At 39.4% G+C, this 26,227-nt stretch overlaps 1 protein-coding gene across 1 annotated transcript; it reads left to right on the top strand.

The window, feature by feature from the left end:
• The first annotated feature begins 749 nt into the window (after positions 1-749).
• Positions 750-25,897, top strand: VSIG1 (V-set and immunoglobulin domain containing 1). The gene is made up of 7 exons (XM_019521556.1): positions 750-808; positions 3,994-4,151; positions 17,715-17,913; positions 19,665-19,817; positions 20,715-20,834; positions 22,140-22,275; positions 24,095-25,897. Exons 1-7 carry the CDS (start codon positions 757-759, stop codon positions 24,279-24,281), a joined length of 1,005 nt encoding a protein of 334 aa, XP_019377101.1. The 5' UTR covers positions 750-756; the 3' UTR covers positions 24,282-25,897.
• Positions 25,898-26,227: the final 330 nt, after the last annotated feature.

The raw sequence follows: 26,227 nt of genomic DNA, 5'->3' as shown, positions 1-26,227 counted from the left end.
AAAGAAGAATGAATTCACAGCACAATTTTCTTATCAGTACTGTGTAAACCCTAGGATTGTAGAGCTGGAAGAAACCTCAGGAAGTCGCCTTATCCATCTAATCTAGTCTAAGGCAGGAGCATCTCTGACTAAACCATTCCAGTCAAGTGTCTGTCTACATGGGTGAAAAGCATTTGCATTTAATTTGTTAAAAAAAAGGGGTGGGGGAAGAGAAAGGGGATCCCTTTGTTTTCCTGCAGAAGTTTCACACTGTTGTAACATGGTATAGCATTTCTATTTGAAACCACCCAATAATAGATGCTTGCATTTTTCAAACATACATCCGTAATCATCATCTCAATACTGCCCATTTTTAAATGCAAATGATGGAATTAACAGGAAGTAGGGGCCAGATTCTGTCATTTACTCAACTTGCTCTACAAGTCAACCCATTGGAATTGGTGGATATATTAATGCAGTCAAGCATTACTGTGGCAAAAGTAAGAATGGCAGAATCTAGCCCACAGAATTTGCAGAATCCTAAGGTTTATTATTAACAAACGTCTCAGGGCGCAACGCCCCATGAAATTGTTTCAAATGAACAGTTACTCAGCTACTTTGAGAAAAGCATATATGATAAAGAAGAGAATGAGAAAGGTGTTGACTTCTTGATATGCGTCTGATAAGGAAAACACAAACCCACTTGAAAAAAAAACTGGTTGAGTTTTAGTCTGAGGAACCAGCAGCATCTGGTCTCTTTCCTCTCCAGACTTCAAGATGATGTTTGCGGCAATGCTGAAGATATTTACAATTATAGCAGCCCTCTCAGGTGAGGAAAAATAAAGGAATCAATTGAACAAGAGTTGAACTTGGTTGGCAAAGTAGAATATCAGAAATGTATTTCCAGCTGGAATGAAAATCGCAGCTATGAAGCCAAGGAAAATAGCGTGTGAAATTATAGCATGTTGACTGATACAGGATTTTATCTTAGGAAACTTTTTTGCTTGCCGATTGTAATTGTATGCTTTGTTATAAATCTAGAAGGGAAAAAGAGCTAGCAGCAGCATTTTCCAGGTGTTTCAAGATTTGGGTTTGTTCTGACTCTTGCCTTGTCGACTCTGGGCAACATGCCTGGGAAATGGCGATTGAGATCCCATCCCACATAGATTTATGCGCATACTGAAAACATGGGATAGTGTCCGGTAATCCCACTCCAAAGGACTTTTCTTGGTCACCAGTTGGAGCCAAGAAAGAACACCTCCCCCATGAATGTTTCTGGCTTCTGGGGGGTTTTACATTTTGCCTTCTTATGAGGCTTTGGGACACTGGCCACGGGTAAGGCTGGAAGGTTTTGACTGGGAGGTAGTGCTTCTGCCAGGACTTAGAAAACCCAGATGTTCTGGGCTAGAGGGTCCTACTGATTGACAAATTTGGGGGTCAGGAAAGAATTCTTCTCTAGGTCAGACAGGCATGGACTGTGGCAGATTTTTGCCTTTTCTTAAGGTTTTCTAGTATCTTCTGAGCATATATTAACCAACTGCTTCTCTGCCAATCCTCTGCTACTGGAACAGCAATGTCCTTATCTCCTCAAAGGCGTTTTCTGGGGTACCTATTCTTTGCATTTTGGATACTCTTCCTTGCAGTTATGGCTGAGGGTTTGAAGTGGTGATCTGGGGGATTTCTTCAGTTAATGATTGGCTGCAAAACAGGTTACTGGACCTGGTGACCCAGAAGGCCCCTTCCTTTCCTGTAAAGTATCAGATACCACAGGTACTGCTCCGCATTTTGCAAGAGAAGTTCTTAAAAACAGTGTTTATTCTGGAGGTCAAAGAAAAATTTTCAGAAGCTACTTCTGCCACTGTTTCATAACACAAGTCTATTTTTCTTTTAAATATGGCTTTTTATCATAGAAACAAACATAACGTTATGTTAGTTTTGTGAAACTATTTGATCTAATTTTAAAACTGGACAGAGATTTGAGATGCTAACAGAGCAGCTGTTCAGTAGGAAAGTGAAGGCTGTGTCCATCATCGGTATGGATCTCTATGACAGCCAGCATCAAGTTAGCAAGCTTACATTTTGTATGTTTCTACTTAGAATTTATTAACTTTGTCTGTAGCAAGGAGATCTCATAGTTATGCCTTAGAGGATCTAAATGGATGAAGTGCTCTGAACGGTGAACCGTGGGCTCAACAGGTCTCTCACGCCAAGCATTTTATATTTATACAAGTTTGTCCCACCAGTGAGACTACTTGTACGAGCCAAGCTTTGTGTTTGAACCTGCACCTTTCACAGCAAAGCTCCCCTGGATTTCACTGATTCAGGATCAGGCTGTTTAGGTCCACTTGGAGATTTGAAATAGTAGAAACTATTTTCCTACTAGCACTGGCTATAAGTAGTCTCACTGATGAACATCACTGGCAGAAGTAGACCCTCTATGGTTAACAGAACTGATCAGAATATGAGATTTTTTTTTTCAAAGTGTACTGTTTCACAGAACCCAGAAGAGTGGTTTAAGGAGATGCATCAATTTTGACTAAAAATGATGGAAAGGCTCATGAGATCCAAGGCCCTCTGGGTCATTTCTGATGAGAGAGTGAGAGTGCGCGAGAATAAGAAGTCTAACCTTTGTCACTGGAAAATAGGATTTTCTGCATAGTGGCAACTTATAAAAACATTTGAAAGATGTTTTGCTCCAGTGCAGAACAAAAACAAATATCGAAATGCTAAATGTTATTACGGATGTAAGTATTCATCCTCCAGCCAGCTCTAATTGTTAACATCAGAGAGAATATATTAGCCCTAACATCTTGAGTGGTATTATTATTTAATGGTATTATTTAGTGATATTAAAATTTGAGCAGATAACTCTACTGATATTAGTGAGGAGTTTTGCCTGTGAATTAACGGTAGTGGTCTATGAGAGGATGCACAAATATTCCACTAAAAGAAGAATGAGATTTCAATACAGTCAGGCAAAAGGCAGGGTAGATTTGTACTTTACAAAGTAACTAAATCAGAAAGATATGTAATATAAGATTTCATGAACCTAAAGTACAAATCTACCCTGCCTTCTGCTTGACTTTAGACTTACACAGCTAACTACCTCTCATGTCAATATAATGCCACTATTACTTGTATGTGGAACAAGTCCATTACGTTTCCAACACAACATTTTCATTTCACTGGTTCTTACACAGGTCACTATTAGAGCCTTATGTTTTCTAGCCCTTTAGGAATGAACATTTGCACCCTTAAGCTGTAACTTTAATATTGGATTGAACAGTATAAAAGAAACTTCAACTCACCAAAGGGTGCTTTTTGCTTCATAATAGTTTTTGATGGATAGATACAGTTCACATTAGTTAGTTGTCTTGTATAATGTTTGGGCCTGATACCATGTGTGATCTAGTTATATAAGAAGCATAGGATCCTATCCATTGGGTCAACAACACATCAGTTTTCTAAGCAAGAAATGAAGACAGAATCATAGGAAAACATGCAAAAATTATGTTCAAATGGCTGGTTGTTCCTTTCAATTGTAATAGCCAGTTTTAATTGCTTACCACCTATATTTATTTTTTAATGTTCATTGTGTTGGTCTCATATGGCTGAGCTGGATTAAAGAATAACTTCTCCTATAAGGCAGGGCAGTCCAACTTCAGAGCAGCTGGGGGCCACATGCCACACAGGTCACAGGCTGTAGGCCACATACCATGTAGGGAGGGAGTAAAGGTGCCATTCATCAGTGAACAAGGAGCTGGGAAGAGGAATGTGTCCAGATGGAAGGGAAGATATTTCTAGAGAACTCTTATTTTGCTTGCCCAGGGAAATATCTAAAACACCTACAACCACCCCCAGGGGAAAAAAAAAAATCTTCTACATAGTAGAAGGAAGCAATATGTTTCTCCTCAAGGTTTCTGTCATGAAAGGTGGGAAGCTAGGGCAACCAAAGTAGTGGTTCTTGGTGTGCACAGCCCTTACTGATATCTCTTCACTTCTTGTTCCTTGCAGGCCACATCAGCAGTGTTACAGTGACAGTCCCACAAAACCCAGTGAATGTCACCGTTGGTGGAAATGCCACACTTCTCTGCACTTACACGACATCACCTCTGGAAAAACTTCTTATTCAGTGGACCTTCTACAATGCCAAGGAGAAGCAACAGAGCACAGTAAGAAGAGATTTGTAATTCACTGTGGTTATTGTCTCTAAGTCCCTGTGTAGCTTTTCCACCCAGCGTGTCAGAGCACACCATTACTTTTAATGGACATCACCTCACACCACCCATGAGGTAGAGTGGTGTTATTCCTGCTATAAAGCATGAAAAAACAAAATGGCTTGTCCAGACACAAGAAGTCTGTGGTGGAGCACAGAACTTCACCATGGTCTTCAAATCTGGACAATCTGCCCTTCTCACTGTACAGAGAGGTTGCTACTCTGATATCTTAGGACATTTGAAGGATCTAGACATGGAAAAAGAATTAATGGGCATCTTACAGCAGGCAACTAGTTTTCCTATTTTATAGGAAAGCTCCCTGACCCATCATAACTCCATGCCTCTGTGAAGCTCCCTTACGGTATCATTCAGTTAAGCCACAGATGCAGTGGCTTGGTAACCAAGTGAGGTGATACTAGGAGGAATTTGTCTTTAAAAGAGCAAAGGATGTTTTAACCATTAGTAAGTAGAAAATTTGTCCGGGCACAAGTCCTAGTTGTATTGCTCTACACCTGAAGGCCTCACACAAGCAGCAGTACATTCCACTATTGAAAGCAAGTTTATGCCTGTCCTTCCTCTCTGGACATCGAAACACCAACTCCCTCCATCCCAGCATGGTGACGTGTTTTGTAGGACAACTGCACAGATCCACCCTCCCCACTTCCCTACCACAAGGAGGGGAAAATGTGTGATAGCAGCCTTTGGTAGAAGCCTGGAAACCATTCCTGACTCACGGCATGTACACACTTGAACAGGCTGCACCCTTTGATCATGCCCTGAGTCTAGACTCTCCTCAGGGCTGCTGCAGCAGCCTGCCCATGTTTTAGAGGGCCAGGGAAGGACTTAACTTCCTATCAGAGCCTAGCTGCATTCTTGACCTCAAAATGGCAGTTAATATGTTTTCTAGGTGGTACAAGGTAGCTCATCTACTCCCTGCCCTGGTGCAATAATACATATAGGGCTGTATTAGGTGTTTTGTGGGCACCTCTCAATTTTTTAACATATTCATACTAGTCACAGTAGCATTCAGGTTAGCATTTCCTGTTTTATACACACAGATATTACTGTTTTTCATCAATTTTTTCATTACATTAAGTGAATGATATGCAGGAGGTTTACCAGCACCCATGAGTTCATATATTGCACTCAAATCATAAATTATTTTGAGGCACAGTCTTTCTGTATTTGGGTCTTATAAAGAACCTAGTCTATCATTGGCATTAAACAATCACAACAAGTCATGATAGTAATGTACAAGATTGAAGAATTAGCAGTTTAATATAATATGATAGAACTTGCCAAACTAAAGCATATCACAATAATTTGATAGTGACTGTATCAGCCATAAGGACAAATAGTGGGTCCAGCCCTACATTCTTTACTCTACTACTTATACCATACACCACTATGAGATATTAACTCCTTGAGTGACTAATTATGTGATTAGTCATTAGTATTACTCACACCAGTTGTCCTGGTTTATTCATACAGCATTCACAGAACCCTATTTTATTTGCTAAAGTAAGTTGCGTTCACTATAAATAACACTGTGCAGTACTGTACTGTACTGTATCAGTCCAGATTCTAGCAAAAACCTTGTCCTGCGTTCAGGCAGAGAATACAACAGTGATTTGCTTAGATACCACAATCAGTATTTTTGTTGCATTTAATTTCCCAGGAAGAAAAATAACACAAAAACTATATTTACTGTTTACTGTTATTCATTAGAAAAAATGAATAAACAGAAGTTCAAATAACTAATCACAGACTGTAGAAGCTAATCAGAACATTTCCAGAGATTCAGGAGGGTGGGACCATTTGTAAATGTGGCTAGGAATGAGAAAACACAGCCTAAGGTTCCTAACCGTATGAATTTTCTGAATCAGCTGCAAATTTTAAAAGGAATAAATTCATTTTATGTTCCTAAGTGCCAAGGAAACTTCAGTGACCAATCTTCTAAGTGTTTGATCCCTCTGCTTCTGTGCTTTTAACTCCTACTGAAGTCAATAGAAAGTTGTGGTCTTAAAACAGACTATGTGAGACAGTTGTAGGAAAAACTAACTGAAATAAATTTTTGGTAAATTCATTCCTGTATCTCACACATTTTATAGTATGAATTGTTTTTTCATTAAATAAAGTGGAACCTGGAATGGACACAGGGTGGTACCCTGTAAACCTGCTCTTGCTGAAGTCAGATGCCAGGTCTCCTTTCACATCAGCATGAGCTGGACTTGGTTGTTAGATTGAATCCTCCAAATACTTAAGAAACTTCTATTGACTTAGTGGTCTTACAAGTGTGCCTAAAATTATGCATGTGGATGAAGGCTTTTAGGTTGGGACCTTCAGATAGCCCTGGGATATTGAGCTAGTGTTCAAAACTGCTATACACACTTGACTAAATGTAACGTAAAATTCATTGTATAAAAGCAAATACTGGAGGGAAAGGACCATGACTATAGCCAGTGGATTTTAAGAGAACTATTTGGGACACATACCCTATTTCCAAGAATCTCATTATATTACATTTTTTTAAATTAATTTATTTAATATGAACTCAGTCTTAGATGATTTGGGCATTAATTTAATATTAAATTTCACATTATATTTTGATTTTGCTCTGCCACTATTAAAACATGAATTCAGGGCAATTGTGTATATTATGCCTCTGTTGTTTGTGCACAGACTATGGAAATGGCAGTCAAAAATGATTTTATATATTGACAGACTGGCAAGAGACCATAAAATGCTTGCAGCAGAATGGAGCAATGCAATAACTTAGTAAATATACTAGAACTATAGATTGTGTTGGGTATTTTAAGAATTCACAGAATTAACCAAATAATGTAAGATTTAAGTAGAGCTGGCAAAAAAGATTCATCAAAACATATTTTGGATTAGAAGTTGCCTTTTCTCAACCCTAAATTATTTTTTGGGGAAATTTTCCATTCCCCTCCCCCCAAAAAGGAATTTTTTCACTGCATAATAGAAATTTTCTCCAAAAGTGTTGAATAAAAGAATTATGTGCGTTTCAAAAATATTGCAAAAAAATACCTGTGCTTTTTGAGCATCACTATTATATTAGAGAATGTCAGACATGTTAATACTCTGCTTACACATGTGTAAGGGTAAAAAAAAAAAAAAATCAATTGTATTTGGCCTGAAATGTGTAACAAGCACAAAGAAAATGTTCTCAGCTAATGTAGATCAGCATAACTTTCCGTCTTTGAATGGCACAAAGCTGATTTCTAGCAGCTGAGGATAAGACCTGCTGTCCTGGGTCTGACAAAATAATTGAGCAAATTGAGGGGCAGAGTTTTGCTTATGGGAATCCCAGGCAAAGGTTTAGTATCAAGTCTCTACTGTTTACTACACAACCAGTTGGATAGCACCCCTGAAACTTCTGGCTGCTAATGGGACCCTTGGGAGCTCAGGCCCCAGTGCCAACCCTGGGGCAAATCCTACAGAACTTTAGGATTAATTAAGGCAAATATGTATCATTAAACATTTAATGTTTCAAGCTTAAAGTGGATCACAGTTGCTCTACAGATGCCATGATATCACATGGAGGGGTTACTGCTCTTTTTTTGAAAGTGTCATAGATAAGTAAGGCTGGAAGGGACCTCAAGAGGTCATTTATTCTGGTGTTTTCATATCCTGCTCTGCAATGTCACAGGTGTTAAAGAGTTAAAAGCAGTGGCAGTTAAACAGAAGGTGAAATACCACAAAAGCTGCACATAGACAATGTATGAGTAGAAAAGTAGCAAGCAGCGGAACAACAGCTAAATATGAAATCTGAATACGATTCTTTCTTGCTAATTAGGCCATAGCAAAATGCAAAATCCAGCCCTGTTTTTATCATAGTAAGTGCTGTGCAGTATGCACATTGGTCTCAGCAGTGTATCAGAGACAAAATTACTGTTATTTATAGTTTCAATACAAAAATGTTGCCCATGTTTGAACCAAGTACTATAATGAGGCAAAATGGTTTTGAATCCTTTTTACTATCTATTTATCCTAACCACTAAGATTTTACAATGGAGATGGTCTGAAATTAGAAAGTGGTTAATACCATTTTGATTCTAATTAATTATAAAAGTTAGAAAATTCTAATTCATTCTAAAAATTAGAAAATAGCATCAAGTGCTTTACCAACATGCATTACTAAAGTTATCCTCATTTTACAGATGGGAAAGCAGAGTCACAGACTGGCTTTGGTTTACATATCAATTAATATCCTTGACATACATATTACTTTAGGGTAGTTAGTTAACCCCAGTCCTGCAGAGGCTTTTTCCCATGCTTACTTTTATAAACTGTGAGAAGTCCAATTGACTTCAACATTAAAGTGCATGGATAATGGTTTGAGGGATTGGAGCCTGATGTCCCGATTCTGCAGCTGACTCTGCCCAGGCTGGGCAAGTTCTGCTCTTACAGAGCTAATCACAAGGTCAGGCCTAAAACTGACACTATTAATTATCCAATAATAGCCGGGAGCTAAATCAACTACGTTGATTCTCGTCGAAATATTTTGCAAAATTTCAAGCTTGAATATTTGCAAGTGATGACATCTCAATTAGATTTGTAAAAATGCTGGTTAAGGATCAGAAGGGGAAGAATTTGTATAACAAATAAAATGAATTGCAGTTTATATTTCTATTAAAGATCAACTTTTCAACCTGAAACATCCCAATATTTTTCCCCACACGCCAACTATCTATGAACATCAACACTACAGCAAAGCCATTTTTGAGGTGAAGGGAGCAGCCAAATGGTGCAATACCATGCTATGTAACATTTGAGAAGGGGAAGCTTTGGTCCAAGACATTGGAACACACGAACAGGAATTAGAGGTGTTTATTTTAGGGCTCTTTCAGGAGTGTTGGGTTCACATGCAAAATATGAGGAGCAAAAATTTCTTCAAGGATCAGAAGATGGCAACAGTGGCAGCCAGGTCTCCCAAGAAGCCCTAGGGATTCTTCAAAGGCCCTGTCATAGGTTCCAACTAAGAAACTGACACAGCATTCCCTGTACAGCCTCCTAATATTGCCCTTTGATAGTATGAAGAGCTGTCTCCCTAGCCTCAAGAGACTGTCTCAATGGGTTGGACATGTGGCATTCACAGTTCTATCAGGTCCAGCCCAGGAAGCGAGAGACACTCTGAGAAACTGGACCAATGCGTCTCACGTAGCACACAAGAGTACTTACCATTTGGGCTGTCTGAATCATGAGAGCATTCCTTTTGGGTGAAACCCATTTTTTAAATGAAGCCTGACTGCCAACCACTTTTTCATCATCATCATACCTGTAAGATTCAGATGAGGGAGCTGGTACCACAAGATATATTGTTTTCACAAAAAAATACGACCAATTTCATAAAGTGATATGTAGGATGAGATCTGGATCTCAATTATACCTGTACCCATCTGGGAGAACTCCACCAATGCTAACATGATTATTCCATACTGGCACAGTCCTAACCAATTCCATGACATCAGTGGAAATGGTGTGATACTGGCACTGGTGTGACTGACGTTTGCATCTGACGCCTAAACAATGGGGAAGTGAACTATGGTCCTGGAAACAGAGAACTGCAAAAGGACAAAGGGTACAAGAGACTGGAAGAAAGTGGCAAGCAGGTCTTAACTGCTGTACTTGGAAGCAAATAGTTACATTTTCTACTTAGTGTATGGAATTGTATAGAAAACTTAAAAAAAATTACAATGCACCCTCAGCCTATAGCTTGTTGAAGAAGTTGGAAAAAACAAGGGTACTATATTCTCTTTGCAAACTTCATTGACTTCATTGCACATGTACCCTCTAACAACTCTAACACTACAGAGTTCTTTACAGCAGCTGTATTGGGAGTGTGCTCTTTACTTGCGGGTGAATGTTCAAAGTTGCATTAAACTCTCAGACCAGCACCTTTTTACTCAAATACAGCGTTCCCCGTGCCGCAATATTCAGAGTATGGATGAAAAGTCAGTCAGTGGGTGTCAAAAGATGGTGTATGTGACAGATGCACGGGGAAGATGTAGCTGGAGACATCAGGTAAGAAAACCCCCCATGAACTTAAAGAAAACTGCATGGTTTCATTTCTCTTACCGGCACAGAGCTAGTCAAAATAGTATTTTGTACTGACATCCTTGTGCTGATGCATGACATGAAATGAAATAAAAGCAGGTGGCCCTTCTAAAGTTTTCAATCAAACCCTGATGCTTATGGCAGGAAAAAGTTACTTTAATGAGATTTTAATTTTTTCTCAGCAACTCTTCCACGTGGCTGGATGAGTGTCTTGACCACCTCATATTCTACCCAAGGAGGGAAGCTACATACCGAAAGCCTCATTGCTGAGACTGAGCAAACAGGGCTTGAATTCAGATCACTCCTATAGGAATAGCACAATTCCTAAGTTTTTGCATCTGAATTCTACTTATACTCTAAAGTTTTCCTCTTATTGTTGATGGGCCTTAAAAGTTGGTATGTATTTTAGAGCAGCATGGTTTGAAATATTAAAGGGGTGAAAGGTACGATTCATGAAATTATTCATTGAAGCTCTATCAGTAAGAACATAACCAATTCTTGAATAAGAATTGAGGGAACGAAAATTATGTCATCTAAATTTAAAGTTTTTGGAGGAATTCTCATCTAGGAACTGTTTTATGGCTCGAGCTCCTGTATCTAAACTTATCCCTTTTTGATCTATCCAGTGGCCTTAATGCACTGTTTAAATCCCAAGTACTCCTGGATGAGTTTCTTTCATTTCTTGCATGATTTTGGAAAGTTTCTACTATACAAATTGTAGCAAGTTTGCATTAGGAACAGAATATTCACAAGAGTGACTACATAGTCCCCTATCAGACATCTAGCCATGAGGAATGTCCTTCTTCATCTTGTCTTGACAACAGAGATGAGGGACACAGAAGTACCCAAACATGAATGCAGAATTGATTTCCCTTAATTAGCCACAACAGCAATCCATTGTTCTACCTCCAGTTCACATGCCTCTCCAATTTCCTTTGACCTCAATGGGATTTTTACCATCAAATCTAGTAGGTACCAATTCAATGACGGCATCTAATGAAGTACACTCAGACTCACAAAAGCTTATGCAGCTCAAATTTAGTTAATCTACAATGTGTATTTCTACCCTGCCTTCACCCAATGTTAAATAGTAATAGTTAAAAGGCCTGCATAGCTAGTGTGTAAGGGAAGCATGAGTAAACTTGATACACTGTAGACATTTCTCAGCAGCAGTTGAGCCCCACGAATGAGCTTTTTGGTCTTTTGATTGTGAAGTGACTTGATCCATAATTGTTTAACAGTTGCACCAGTTAAAGCTACCTGAACTGTGCTTAATTCCATATTTTTCTGTAGGTTTCTATCTCCTCTTTTTGTACTTAACCATTGTCCTTTGATACTCCCAATTTGCCAATGTGCAGTTGTGACAAGAAGACTGCAGTCATTATTTTCTTCAATTAGCCCACATAAAAATTCCAGCAACGCAAAATATAAGTTTCCTGTCATTGCCAAGCAGATCAGTCTATACAAAAATGCATGAAAAGCAGCTCTATTTGGCAAAAGGTTTTGGTGCCAGATGATGGAAATCAAGGGAGTTAGTCTGGATTAACACTACATAAGTGGCTACAGAATCTTGGCCTTTAATTAGCAGTTAGTATGTGCAAAGCTAAATGTGTTTTTCCTTTACTGTTCCAGATGTTTAAAAACTTAGTTGCAAGGGTGATCTGATGGCATCAGAATGGTAGGGATGGTAACATGGTTCCGTTCTGCATTTAACTCTGGTGTGAAAAAGAATCTAGTGAAGCAATTAGAGAAAATGCTAGTGGCAGAAGGGGATGAAAACAGCCACATGGATGGGCTTTCTGAACACTTGATGCCAAAGGTCTGAAGAGAGTGGCTTTAGTGCCATAGACTGAAATAAGAGGGAACCAACACAGCAACGGCAGTGCTCCAGCACTGCATCCTTTTATAGGAGCTGATGTAGCAAAGAGTTGAATGTGACAAAAAAGGATACCCAAAAGAGGGAATGTCCTCAAGAAGGCCCCTAGTTAGGAAATTTAGAATACTTGTGGATTAGATGTGGGACAGTATAAGGATTTAGCCCAGACTAGGATGAAGAATCCTTATTGGTAGAGATACAAATAAAAATAGAGCCACTGGGCTTTTATTCTGACAACTATAGCATACACTTCTCAATGTCATTCTGTTCCCTCTGTAATGTCATTCTGTTCTTCTCTAGACTTCCCAACTTTGTTTCATTAGTGCACTTCATTCACACACTTCTGCTTTCTGTGCCAATCATTAATAAAAATATTAAATAAAATTAGTCCCAAAACTGGTCCTTAAGGAACTCTGTCGGGAATTACTATCCAGCCCAGTACTTCCCCTTTCAACATGACTTGCTGTCATCTCCCCTTTGGCCTGTTCCTTACCCACCTTACAGTTGTACAAATTCATATCTTTTCCAGCTTTACTAATAATGTCCATATAGGAAAATCTTTACTGAAATCCAGTCAGGTTACATCTACTGCTGCTGTGCATCTAGAATATCATCAGTTTTATCAAAGACAAACATTGGACTAGACTGGCACATTTTACCTTTAGGAGCCCAAGCTGCAATTTATACCATTCTCCAATTAGTGCCATGTCTTTAGTCAGCCATTCCTGAAAATCTGTTCAAGGCTTTGCACATTATGGAAGTCAGATTTAAAAGACCTGCAGTTACCTGGCTCACTCCCGCCTTCCCTTCTTAAATACAGGTATTTACTATTTTTCAGTCACATGGTACTTGCCCTGACAGGGTAGATTTAATAAAATAATTGCTACCTGACCTGTGATTTCCTATGCCAGAACACTGGGAAATCAATTATCTGATACCTCTGATGCAAAAAACTACAGCTCTTTTAGGGTTTGGGATTTTTTCGGATGTGGCGACTATCTTTTCCACTCCAGTTCCAATTAGTATTATAATCTTGCCCCAGGATTGAGCATCATTATCCTTACTAAAATTTGAGGCAGAGTGTTCATTTAGTTTCTGAGCTGTATCTACATTATCTTTAATCTCTACCTTATACTCATGGCACAGCTACACTGAAACCACTAAACTAGCTCAAGACCATAAAAGCCAGACCACTGAAAGCAAAAATCTACTAGCTGCTGTAGGGCTTATAAACAACATGGTAACAGGTGTCTTAGATGTTATACTCATGCTCTCTACTGAACTTATCAGTTTCCTTAGATCTGACACAGGCTCCTTACAGCTGGAGAAAGAGAGCAACTGTTATATAAACCCTGTTTGCTGAAACCAAAAATGTTTTTTGGGGGGCAGTGGGGGAAGAGACCCCTTTTCTCAAAGCAACAAGGCCACTTTCCTCTATATCTTTTTTTTTTTTTTTTTTTTTAAAATCCCGGGGGTTTTTGCCCAAAGAAAAAAAAAAAAAAAGGCCCTTTTCCCTTTTTTTTTTTTTTTCTTTGGGCAAAAACCCCCGGGATTTTAAAAAAAAAAAGGCCCTTTTCCCTTTTTTTTTTTTTTTCTTTGGGCAAAAACCCCCGGGATTTTAAAAAAAAAAAGGCCCTTTTCCCTTTTTTTTTTTTTTTAAATACTCAGAGGTTTCTGACACTAGAGCAAAGTAAAATGAAAATAAAGAGCCAGATTTTGTTTGCTGCCTTTGGGCCTCCTATATCCTGCTTAGCCCCTCTGAATAGCAGCCATCAAGGGCTACAGTGCTGGGCAAGAATTGCTGAAAAACAGCAAAATGTGAAGGCGTCTCCTTCTCCCCCCTCCCAGCACTAATTTTACAAGGTAAGAGTCCAAAGTATTACCTTTCTGCTTTTGAGCAGAACCTGGTCCATTTGAATAAACACTAGTCTCAAGCCCCTGCCACACTAGATATATTATACAATGAACTGGTTAACCGCACAACAAATTTAAACCAGCCACACATGCAAAGTAATTATCATACCATAAACGTATCTATCCAGCTATAAAGAGAACCAACCAGCTACAAAGTTAGTGCTTGAAAATATGTAACAATTTTATAGCTGGTTTCTGTGCAGCTTGATTTTGAACCAAGGCAGGGCTTTCTGTTTGCAACAGCAGATTCAAGAGAGTTGCACAAGTGCAGCTAAGAGCTACATTCAGTCAATTAATATGTGGTTTGTAGACAACTGAACTTCCTGGTACAGTTTGTCAGAAATTCATTTTTAACATGGATTTTTACTGAAACAGAAATTTCTGCCATAATTGTCCAATTTGGAATAAATATTGTTTTTTTTACCCCAGTGGAGAAGTTTGGGGGCGGGGGAGAGAAAAAAGGTTAGCTAACAATGTTCTTTTAGCTAGTGAAACCAAAGATTTTGCCCAGGCATTAGATTTTAGTTTTAAGCAATTAAAAATATTAAATGCAAGTTTTCCCATTTGTTATTTTTTGGGGGAAAGTCTTTTGTACAGGCATGATCACAAAACATGTTGATGGGCACGTTTACCAGGAATAAAATAGGACCAGTTGTACAACGTTGCTACAATACCAATGTAACACCAAATTGTGTCCTGCTCACCTTAAAAGGAGTAGCAGAGCCACAGATCTCAAGGGTTAAATAGGCCATGATGCAGACTGAAATTAAGTCTTGCAAAGATTTGCATTTCAGATTTGCTCCCTGCATGACAGATGTGAGGACTCTGCAAAGAAAAATACAAGGACTTTGCCTTAAAAATACAATTTTGAAACAAAGCAAAAACTACTGATTTGAAATGAATTTAAAATCAGCAGTAAAGCTCCAGCATACTACTCCAAACATGAGATGTTAAATGTTTCCTGTGTACTAGAAGCCAGTCAGACCTTTGGGACAAAATACATATTTTGCAATTAACAACATCATTACTCAGTGTTCACAACTTACCTTCAGGCAATAAACAATATAGCTGCTGAGGTGAGCATGTAAGAAGCATAGAACAGAATTGGATCTACAGCCAAGCCAAATTAAGTGCTCTAGGGTGTTCTGTTTCATTGTACAAAAATGGAAAGTGTTTATTCAAATCCACAATGAAAAATAAATATTCTCATCTCTTTAGACACCCATCCTTGATTTTTCAGTGCACATAAAATATTTCCTTTGTATGCATTTAAGATAGAAGATAAAGCACAGAATATTAGCTTTCCAAAGCACTGCATAGAGGATCAGCTACACAGTCTGGACTGACTTCAATGGAGCTCGACTGTTACACCACACCCAGATGTGGCATTTTTTTCATGTTTACCATGGGGGATATTGGCTTATGCCTAAGGAAGACTAAATGAGTGCACAGTATGGACAAGTGTAAAGTATGCCAATATAGTATTCAGAGGGGGCAGTTTCTGATATGATTTATACTTGTGTAAATTCTAAGCATTTCTGAGGCCAACTGAGAACAGAATTTAGCCTTTTTAACACTCGAGCATGCTGGCCTAAACATTTGCGGCAATGAAAGAATACCTGTTTAACTGAGAACAAGATCAAACCCATTTCCACTGGAGATAGGCCTGAAACCCAAAAACAACCCAAACACTGTCAAACTTTAGAAATGTTAGGATTTAGATTCAATGAGCAATCTTTCAATGTAGGTCCCTCTCTAGATATTAGCAGGAGTGGGGGTAGGGCTGCCTCTTATAGCGCAGCAGACTGTTGATAGACTCGCTAGTGCTACTGCTGGTTTTCTAACCTAGTCAGATGATCAATGCTGATTAAGAGACCCCTGACTCTCTAGTGCATTTTCTTTCTGAAACTCTTTTGTTCAGAGAGCTCAAGCTGGAAAAAAAGATACCTGCCAAAAAGTTGTATGCATGGTACCAAAACTTAAAAATTATGTCCTATGAGACAGGTGCAGAGGTTCTTTCTGCATCAGCACTGCAGAATCAGGACTCAAAACCTAGTGAAGTCCAGATTCCCTGTTCACTGCTACTTTTTCCTTACAGTTCTTTTTTGACCTGGAAAATTTAACAGCTTTGAATATGTACTATTTCACATATGTATTTTTTTTTTTTTTTTAGGGAGACCATCATAAATGCAGACTCACAGACTGTCTCTTTGTGGTTTGGGAAGTGTTAGTCTGGAAGCAAGTTCTTCTTGCCTCTGAATGGTGAACAAAACCGTAGTTTCATAGTAGTTTGGGGTCAGAAGGGACCCTGAACAGATCACCTAGTCTGACCCCCCACCACTGGCAGAAGCACATGCTGGGATCACACAACCCCAGACAGAGAAGTTATAAGGAGTCAAAAAAGAGGACAAAATGATTTATATATGTACATCAATATTTTTGGAGACAGATGTAACATCAGTTACAGAGTTCTAAATTCTAGGCTCCCATATGAATAAGACTTTTCACAGGCACATTAGCTAAGAGGAAATGGCAATTATCAGGCCTCATGCTTCAGGAACTGCACATAGGATTAGAAGAACTTCCCCTGCTAGGGGACAGCATTGGAAAACTAAGATAATGAATATTTTTACAGTCTCTACCACTGGACCATAATTGCCTGTTGCAATATAACAATTACTGCATTGATTTAGTGACTACAGCTCACCTAATGAGAAAGAGAATATTATAAAAACAAGATCAGCAAAATTACCTCATCTAGACTATAGGAAGGCTCTGTGCTCACTTTTCTTCCTATTCGCCCCCTATATTCCCTACCTGTGCTCACTGCTGCTCAGTCAACATCTTGTTAAGGTGCACATGTACAAACATTTTAACCTCAAAGTTCTGTGCATGGCCTGCCTATCATGGTGGGGAGTGTTAAGCAGCAACCTATTTTCACTCTCACTTTCTGTGCTGTTCTCTGCCTGACAATGCTAGGACTTTAAAAACTGTTTCAAATGAAGCATAGACCCTTTAGGCTGAGATCCTGACCACACTGACATGAATTAAACTACTGCCATTAACTTCAGGAATGGGAGCAGGGGTGCAGAATGTTACCGTTATTGTCTTTTATGTCTTTTAAAAGCTGGATGGGAGATGCTGTTGTATTAAGGTTAGTGTAAGAAATGATAATATAAGGAGGTGCCATTGCACAGCAGGAAACTACAGTCTAGGGTTTGACCTTCATTTACAAATTTTTATCACTGCTTTAGCCAACCATACTTCTGCAGTTTTGGGGTGTGGCTTGCTGTAAGCTAACAATGATTTCTAGATAACATTACCTAAAGACTTCAGTCAACACTGGATTAGGGTGTAGAAGTGCTTATCTGCTGATCAGCAAGATAAGCTTATTATGCTTAATGTCTGGGGATTCATAGTATTAGCTAAAAGCAGCTTGAAATCTTTGGGAGAAACAAAAAACGAAAAAGAAAAAACAAATTTTATGAAAGTACAGCATGGCTTTAATCAGTTTTCTTGATTGTATGGAAATTTGACATAAGGAAGCTTTGTTTCTCCAAAAATTCCACTTGTATTTAAGAGCTTACCAAATAAAAAGGCAGTTAGCATTCTCTGATATTTAACTAACACTTGATTTTCTGTCACAGATCTATTTTTATCAGGATGGACAGTCGTATGAATATGGAAAGTTTCAGAATAGAATCACAGCTGCAACAAACCCAGGAAATGCATCAATAACAATCTCTAACATGCAGCCCTCAGATACAGGCCTCTATAACTGTGAAGTTCTCAACCTACAAGATCCAAATAGACAGAACCAAAAATCAGTGGTCGTCAGGGTACTAGGTAATTTATCTTTTCATTCTGTTTGCTATATTGTAGCATTGCTGCTTTACTGCATGGTGTCAAATTCAGGCTTTAAAAATGCTCTAAGGGAAATACATGATTGGGGGTGAGGTGGCATGGTTGGGGGTACAGGGAAATTAGCACCCAAGAACAGTGGCTGGCAGTGCTTTTTGGTGGTGGGCTAGAATAACTCAGCTCAGGTCTAAGGACATTGCTGCTGTGACTTCTCCCTGCCACCTGGCTGGGGCACTAGGGAAGCCTCCTACCAACAGAACAAAGACTCCTGGTTCTGCAGGCTGAATCCAGTCCACACGCTGCAGATTCCCAGTGTGACTTAGGGACATAAGAAATGCCAGACTAGGTCAGATGACAGATTCATCTAGCCCAGCATCCTCTCCTTTACAGTGGCAGAGACTTCTTGGTCTATTAGCATAGCATGTTCTCTGGAAATGTATATTCCTTTACTTGGTGATATACTAAAACACTCGAAGTAAAGAAGCAGGACTTGTTTCTAAATTGACACCAAAGAAATTATTCTTGTATATCCAGAACCTGTCCTGGTTTTGAGCTCCCAGAAAAGCCAAACACCATCTGAGCTGCCTCCTCTTAGCACATGGAATCTCTCAGTCCTGACCTGGTCATCATTAAAGCAGCCTTTAAAATCATTTAGAGTTAGGCCTGTCTACAGCCAATATGGACAAGCATAACCACTGCTTCCAAATATTACTTTTGGGATAGCTGGGCCTGGGTTTTAGAGAAGAGACCAACATTTTAAGACTTGAGACACTAAAGTAGCTGTGTAAATCAGGCCAACCGTGAAGTCAGTTTTAGGCCTCCACACGTAAAAATATCTGGTATGGATGACTTGTCTAAGGCCACAAGGATGGTCGTTGGCTGAATTTAAGCTGCTTCTCCCATATACTATGAACATTTCTAACACTACCCTTCTATTAAAAACAAATCACAAGACCCCTGGTCACAAATTGAGCTCTGTTCTGTGTTTTGTGCAGCCCCAACATCAAGGGGAAGAAACCAATTAATTCAACTATTAACAAATAGCTAAACAAGTATGAAAAGCAATGGAACGGGACAAATCTGACTTGCTAGCAAGACAGATGTTAGTACCGGCCTCACCTAACAACTCTCCACCTGCTCTGTAAATAGATGAGTGGTCTGTTTGGCTAATAAACCAATGCCCAAGCAAGGGCATATTAGAAAACTGTTCCAGCTGTAGCATTTGCCTATCCAGCACAGACCAAAAACAAACCCGAGATGGAAAGAAATGCACAGGAAAAAAAAAAAATTAACAGCATGGATATTAAAAATGTCTTTAAAAAGAACATTTGCAAATATTACTGCACTGCATAATAATAATGAACATATATGCAAGTATGACTCATGACTTAAATAGGATATTGTAGCTATCACTTGAAAGAAAGAAAAAAACCCACTCCTGTAGGAAAAAACTGGACCATGTGTATCCCAGGTGTAATTCTACCGCAGTTAAGCTACAGACCTATTATAATATGCGTAAATTGAGTTAGAATTAAATGGACAATACAACCAAGCTAACTGGGGGGGGGGCAGACCTGTGAGCTATCCGTTATATTGGTAGAAATCCAGAACATCATTCAAGTCTATTAATCAATCCTAGGTTTATACAGACATAGCAACTGATGTTTGGTCTAGCAGAATTCTAGCCCAGAATTTCTAACTATGATGTATTTGCATTTTCTGCTGTTATTTTACAGTCAAACCTTCACAGCCCCTCTGCAATATACAGGGAACACCTGAGTCCGGTCACATTTCTCTTGCCTGTCATTCACAAGAAGGGATGCCTCCTCCTACATACCAGTGGCAGAGACTGTCAGGGAATACCATCAAACCTGTGAAAGAACAATACAGTGAGTAACCACAGAGGGCCAGTTTGGGACATTAAAAACTGGGTGTGTGATAGCCAATCTCCATACTCCTTTCTGTATACAGCATAGAGAGCAGGTCTGTCCTTGTATGCTCCAAAATCACAAATCTAAATTTATTTTGACCTACCAAAATTTACTAACAGCCATAAAAAATGTGCTGTCTTTGTGTTCTTGATTGTTGGAGAAAGTATTGCCGATTGTTTCAAAACGTTTTGAAACGTGTATCAAAAAAATCATACTTGTAATAACTACCTTTATAATATTAAGATAGTTTAATTCTTTACTTCTCCTTCACCTTGGAGATGAAATAAAACTTAACTCAATTTGTAATATCACATTTGGAAAGCACATAAGCATATGTAAAACTTTACCCACAGAAAAGGTCAGTTGACTTCAATATTAATGATCTGAGTAAAATTAGACACCTGCTTCTATGTTTTCAGGATAGAGGCCTAGTCTTCAAACACTAATGCAGATTTGTCTGTAAAATGTTGTAATGACTGTTTTCAAGGAAGATATGCAGTTTTTAAAGAAAACCCTTAATTTAAATGTTGTTGTAGCTGTGATAGTCAAGGAAATGACCAAAGCCTTTGATGTCACTGCCCAAATGTCCAGAGTCTTTGGAGATTTCAGACATTAAGTGTCCTTCCTCAGGTGACACTGATGCATGAAAGCTTGATCAACAGCTCTCCTAACTATAGTTAGTCCAGTAAAAGATACCACAAAAAATACCTTACCTCACATAAATGAAGTAACAAATTTATGATACAAACCTCTTAGCTTATCTTGTAATAGTTATCGCTCTTATTCATGTCTTAATAATTGATTCCCTCAATACCACACATGCATGAATTTATGTGCATAATTTACCTGTCACAGATCCAGAAACTGGGCTGCTTATTATTGGAAATCTCACCACCTTTGAAACAGGATACTACTACTGCATTGCCAGTAACTTCCTGGGAAACAGCAGCTGTCAACTTGACCTGACTGCAACCCGTAAGTTGAACATATACCAAAGTCATTTCTGTGCAGCATAATCAGTATGGCAATAAATCCTCACTTTTTAAAAAGGTAGATTACTTTGAAATAAGAATGGGCTGGCTGGTAGACAGGAGTTCCTGAGTTCTCACCCCAGCTCTTACCAAGGAATTGTAGGGATTTAAGCAAGTCAGACTGCATGATTCAGCCTGTAAAATGGCATTGCTAACATATATTTAGCAACATACCTTCCAAGGGTATTGTGAGGATTAATTAACATGTGCAGCTACTTTGAGCATACAAAACACTACACAAATGATGATGTAATGGAATATCTCTGGCTATGTCTTGGACTGAATCCAAGATTTCTTGGCTTAAAACAGCTTGAGTTTCTTCTGGTTTAAAAGGCACAGCTTAGACCGAAGGCTGCATCAGCCCCATAAATTTTCATGAGGTATGGTCAGTGAGTAAGCATGAATTATGCAAACCCCTGGCTGGGAAAAACTGGTCTTTAACATCAGAGATCAACTCCAAATAAATAGATGTCCAGTTCAGCCGGCATTCCATACCGCTACATCCTTTGGTAAATAACAGGCATTAGGAATGGAATGTGGAACTTCTGACTTAAAAAAAAAACCCCAAGAACCTCTGACTAGCTTTGATCAAACAGACCTAGATCTTGGGTCTACTTGCTTCACAATGACATCCCTATGCACTCTGCTCTGACTAGAGCATTTCAGTGATGTTTGTAGAGTTGTACAGCAATGTACTGGTGTGACACTAGAATACCTGTGGCCAACCAGAGCTGCGTGTAAAATGTTCACTAAGTTAAATCAATACAATTGAACATTTTGGAAACCAACCAATAGGCCTTGAAATGATTCCTCTCTTACTTGGTGGTCTCTTACCTGAAAAATTTGCCTTGGAAAAGGAAACGGACAGGGAGAATGTTAACTTTATTGTTTGCAACTATTTCTTCATGAAAAACAAAAATCGCATCCAGCGGGATCACAAGTGGTCAGAGGATCAACCCAGAACTAAAGCACCAATGGCAAGGGTCAGAGAGCAAACAATATTGTCAAACAGTAAGACAAGCATCCACTCATCTTCCTCTGCTGAGCTAAAACTAGCATTATGGGGTCATACACCTAACAGCAAGGGGTCAAAACACAGCAAAAAGCTGATTTTCTCTCTCCTATATGATTTTCCTTTCTTGGAAGCACACACTCTAGATCTCTTCTTTCCATCTACTATCTCCTTGACAAGTTTATTACTGTATCAATGATGCCTTAAAATTAATGTTGTGCATGTGCTTCTTGTCAGACTTGGAAGGAAGCATCATTGCTGGAGCATTAATTGGAGCAATACTGTTGACAGCTGTTATCTTCATTATTGTCTGCGTTTTAACCAAAAAGGAGAAGAAAAAGAGAAAAGAGAAGGCAACAATTAATGAAACACAGTAAGAATTTCCATTTGCTTGATTCTGAGGCAAGCATTCCTATCAAACCCTCTAAAGCTGTGATGGGAGATGTGGATTCAAAGCATTACTTACAGGCAGCTAATATCTCTTTGAGGCTAAATAATACCCCATTATTACACAGGTCTATCACATAGCAGTGTCTGAAAAACTACAGGCTTTATTTTCTTAAGTAATAAGGGAAAACAGTGACACCTTGGAAAAGCAGCATGTGAGTTAATTCAGACTTGATAGAAGTCAGTGGAGGGCAGGTAGGAGTTTGGTCAAACACAACAGAACTGCACTTTGGATTCAGACCAGTGGTTTTCAACCTGTGACCTGCAGACCCCTTGAGGGTCTACAGATTATGTCTAAGGGGTCCGTGAAAGATGACTATGATCAATGAAAAGTACATGAATACTCACACTTAGAAATCAAATGGTTTTGCACCGCCATTCAAATTTCCAAAGGAGTCTGCACCTCCATTCCAAATTTTTTAGGGGTCTGAAAATTAAAGAAGGTTGAAAACTACTGATCGAAACAAAGGAGACCTGAGCTTTATTCTTGTTTGACCTTGGACAAAGCTCTCACTCTGGCAACAAACACATTTATCCCAGGAGAACCATTTTTCCCGGAATAAAGTGTGATCATTCAGATGTCCGTGTTCTAGGAAAAACCCTAAAAAACTTCATGGCGTAAGAGGTGCTAAGCTAGGTCCAGGGTATCACAATGCATCTAAATCGCTGGCCAAGTTTGTATAATTGAATCAGTAGCAGAAAAACAGCTGCTCTCTAAACTCTGACTCTGTGTGTGTGTGTGTGTGTGTGTGCGTGCCAGCGCGCACATACACGTGTACATATATATATAAAACCCTTCTGGTCAGAGTTTAGAGAGCAGTTGAATGAACTGCTGTTTTTCATATTATATACATATACATATATGTATGTCACAGTTCATCAACTGCTCTCTAAACTCTGACCAGAAGGGACAGGGACACATACACGGTAATCCTAGAACTTTTCTGCTCGAGTACAAATACAGGCACAACTGGTCCTGGGATAAATGCAGTATCTGTTCCTGGCTCCTGTGCTTCAGCTGCCCATCTCTATTATCTTGTCTATTTAGAGTTATCTTCAGGACAGATACTGCCTCTCATCATAGGAGTAATGCCAAGCACAGTGGGACCCTGAGAAGTTTCATGGACCCACATGCAGATATTAGAGCTGGAAGAGATTATTAGGTTGTCTAGTTTGACTATCTGTATAACATGAGGCAACTCCAGGGCTCTGTACTGAACCCCAGAGCTTGGCTAAGGCATCTCCCCCAAAAAGCCAGATAGCCTTGATTAGGACATCAAGATGAAGAAAATCCACTACTCCCCTGGATAAGATGCTTCAGTGGCAGTCGCCCTCACTATTAAGCATTTGTGCTCATTTCCCACATGAAATCAACCTTAACTTCCACCTTTGTGCCTGCTCCTTGTTACTTTTCTCAGCTAGTTTCAAGAGCCCTTTACTACCCCTTATTTGCCATTTGTGAAGCTGCTTATGCATATTAATCAAGTCACTGCTCAGTCTTCTCCTTGATAAACTTAACAGATTAAGTTGCTCAAGTCTCTGTCAAGTATTTTCTTCCAGACCTTAAATAATTGTTGTGACTTTTCCTTCAGCTTTTCTATTTATTCAGTATCTTGTTTTTAAAATGTAGATACCAGAACTGTCTGTAGCATCTCAGCAGACCCAAAGCCATTGGTTAGATAATAGTAAACTTCCAATTCCCATTTACTACTCCCTAGTCTAATTCTCCTCCTGCCTTTCTGCAGGCCGATGACTAAGAACCAACAGACCAATCTGGAATATGCTGACGTCCCTAGCGAGGAAAATATACCTACTGCTGCAGCTCCGCTGACCAACACAACAAACGAGCAGTCTAACCCTGAGGAGGCTACTGCCCCTGGAATACCTGAAAATGAGGAAGTGCAAGGAAGGGAGACGGAAGAAATGGACTAAACTGCCATTGCAGTTTTTCTCACCAGCTCTAGACCTCGGCAGCTATGTTAGTATTGAATTAGTACCGTGAGTAGTGGGGGTTTAAACCCAGAAACCTGCCTTTGTGTTATGAACCAGAAGGCAGGCTTCCAACGAACCAAGAAACGTGTGTATCACAACATACATGTTTAAAATTGATTACTGCATTCACTGTCTAGCAATGGCTACATATAGATATGAATGTAGCATGTCTCTGTACATCCAACCTATTTTAGATTATTAGAATAGTTTAGAAAGCTGCAATTTGTTACCAACAGCCAATCAAAAACATACATGAGGTGTATAAATCCAGAGCACTTGTAAATAGAGGAGTCATTTCAGAAAGGAAACAGTCAGACATCAACAGATAAATGTGAGGTATGCCACAAGCAGAGAACTACAAAAGACCTACCAACTTAGCCAGGACCTTCTAACATCTGAAGACTGGATCTTTCACCTTGGAATCAGTGGGATTTAAAGAACGTAGGAGCAAACCATTAAGTCAGATTCAGTAAAGGACTTCCGCAGAACTTGGGTGCCTTCATCCAAAATCAGAGTCCCAAAAGCCCACACTAAACTTTTGCCTAACCCTGGAGCATCTAAACTTCATGTGTTCCAAAGTTCCCCAAATGGCTGGTGCTGCATCGCCGTATTCATCCCCGTCCTGACAGTTTCTAGCCTTCAGCACTTCAAGGCAAGTTCATGATTGCAACCAATCAGGATCCAGAAATTGGGAAACCATCTAGGTCTCTGCAAGGGGCTCAAGGTGACAAGTGTACAACAAGAAAGTCTAGCATATACTGATAAGATTGGGCTCTTCAAACTGCAGTTTCAGCTTTCACTTTGCTTTGAAATATGTAGGGGAGAGGGGAAATGATGCTGCACCCCTTCTGTATAATTGCCTAGGAAGTAGAAGACCAAAGCTCAGCACCTTGTTCTCCTTGTAGGGATTCAAGTTTCTCTCAATGGGCTAGAAACAGATCCCCTCTTGTAGTTTCTCTGATCCAATAAGCTTTGTTGTTTTTTTCTTTCTGCACCACCGCACAGGATGGGTAAAGTGTGATTTCACCTATACTAGCCTATAGCCTGGTAGGATCAAATACCTCCAGGGAAGAGGGAACTGAGCACTTCCAGTACAGGTGCCCTAAGCCACCACACTATTATATAGAGGCAGGGCTTCCGTGCTCGTGTTCTTTCATACACTGGTTGAGACATCAGCTCAGCATCCCACAGCTGTTTGCAGCATTTTTAAAATGCTGTTGTGCCGTAGTTGAAAATTGAAAAGGACAGAATTCCAACACTACTGAAAGCAATGACACCAGGATTTCACACTAAGATTTCCAGCCCCCTCCCCACCTTTATAATCTCTAAGATGGGGGACAAATTTCAAATTAGTCTCGGCCCTTAATTTTAAATGAAAGCTTGCCCAAGCAAAGATTAAGCCTGGACCTTTTACATTTTCTGTTAAGGGTAACAGGTTTCCTGTAATTACATCTAAACCACCCTGTGAACATGACAGCCTGAGGCATTCAACAAGCTCAGTAGTAAAAGAAAAAGTGACAAGAAAGTACCTCTAACTCATTTTGGCTGCTTGCAAACATTAAATAAAAAAAAGCAGCACTTTACGTTAAACTCAATGTGTTCCCACATAGAGCCTAGCACACGGCCGGAAGAGACAGCATGTTAGTTGAACCTGGTTTGCCTGATGTCTGTATAGATCAGGAGCTGTAGTGGGGCATTTTGGCCCTTGTATCTAATAGCTGATTGAATCAGCTTGAGCTAAAAATCACCAAAAAGCCCTGCTGAAGTTCCTGATCTATACAGAAGCTGCACTGCTGGGCTGAAGTAACGTGATGCTGCTTCCAGTAAAGTGCTTTTTTTTTTTTAGCGTCTGCAAGCAACCTATGTGATATTCCTTATCAAAGGTG

The sequence above is a fragment of the Gavialis gangeticus genome, unplaced genomic scaffold (assembly GCF_001723915.1).
Source record: "Gavialis gangeticus isolate Ggan-Ray unplaced genomic scaffold, GavGan_comp1, whole genome shotgun sequence".
Taxonomy (NCBI): Eukaryota; Metazoa; Chordata; order Crocodylia; family Gavialidae; genus Gavialis; species Gavialis gangeticus.
The sequence above is the reverse complement of the archived record's forward strand: the minus strand, read 5'-3'. Positions and strand labels throughout refer to the sequence as shown.

What these genes read in the sequence shown, in the direction of transcription:
- VSIG1 (XM_019521556.1), top strand. Translation starts at nt 757, where the DNA reads ATGATGTTTGCGGCAATGCTGAAGATATTTACAATTATAGCAGCCCTC. An exon ending in AGGAGAAGCAACAGAGCACA is followed by an intron (nt 4,152 to 17,714) that starts GTAAGAAGAGAT and finishes TTTCTGTCACAG; the next exon opens with ATCTATTTTTATCAGGATGG. An exon ending in GCAACAATTAATGAAACACA is followed by an intron (nt 22,276 to 24,094) that starts GTAAGAATTTCC and finishes GCCTTTCTGCAG; the next exon opens with GCCGATGACTAAGAACCAAC.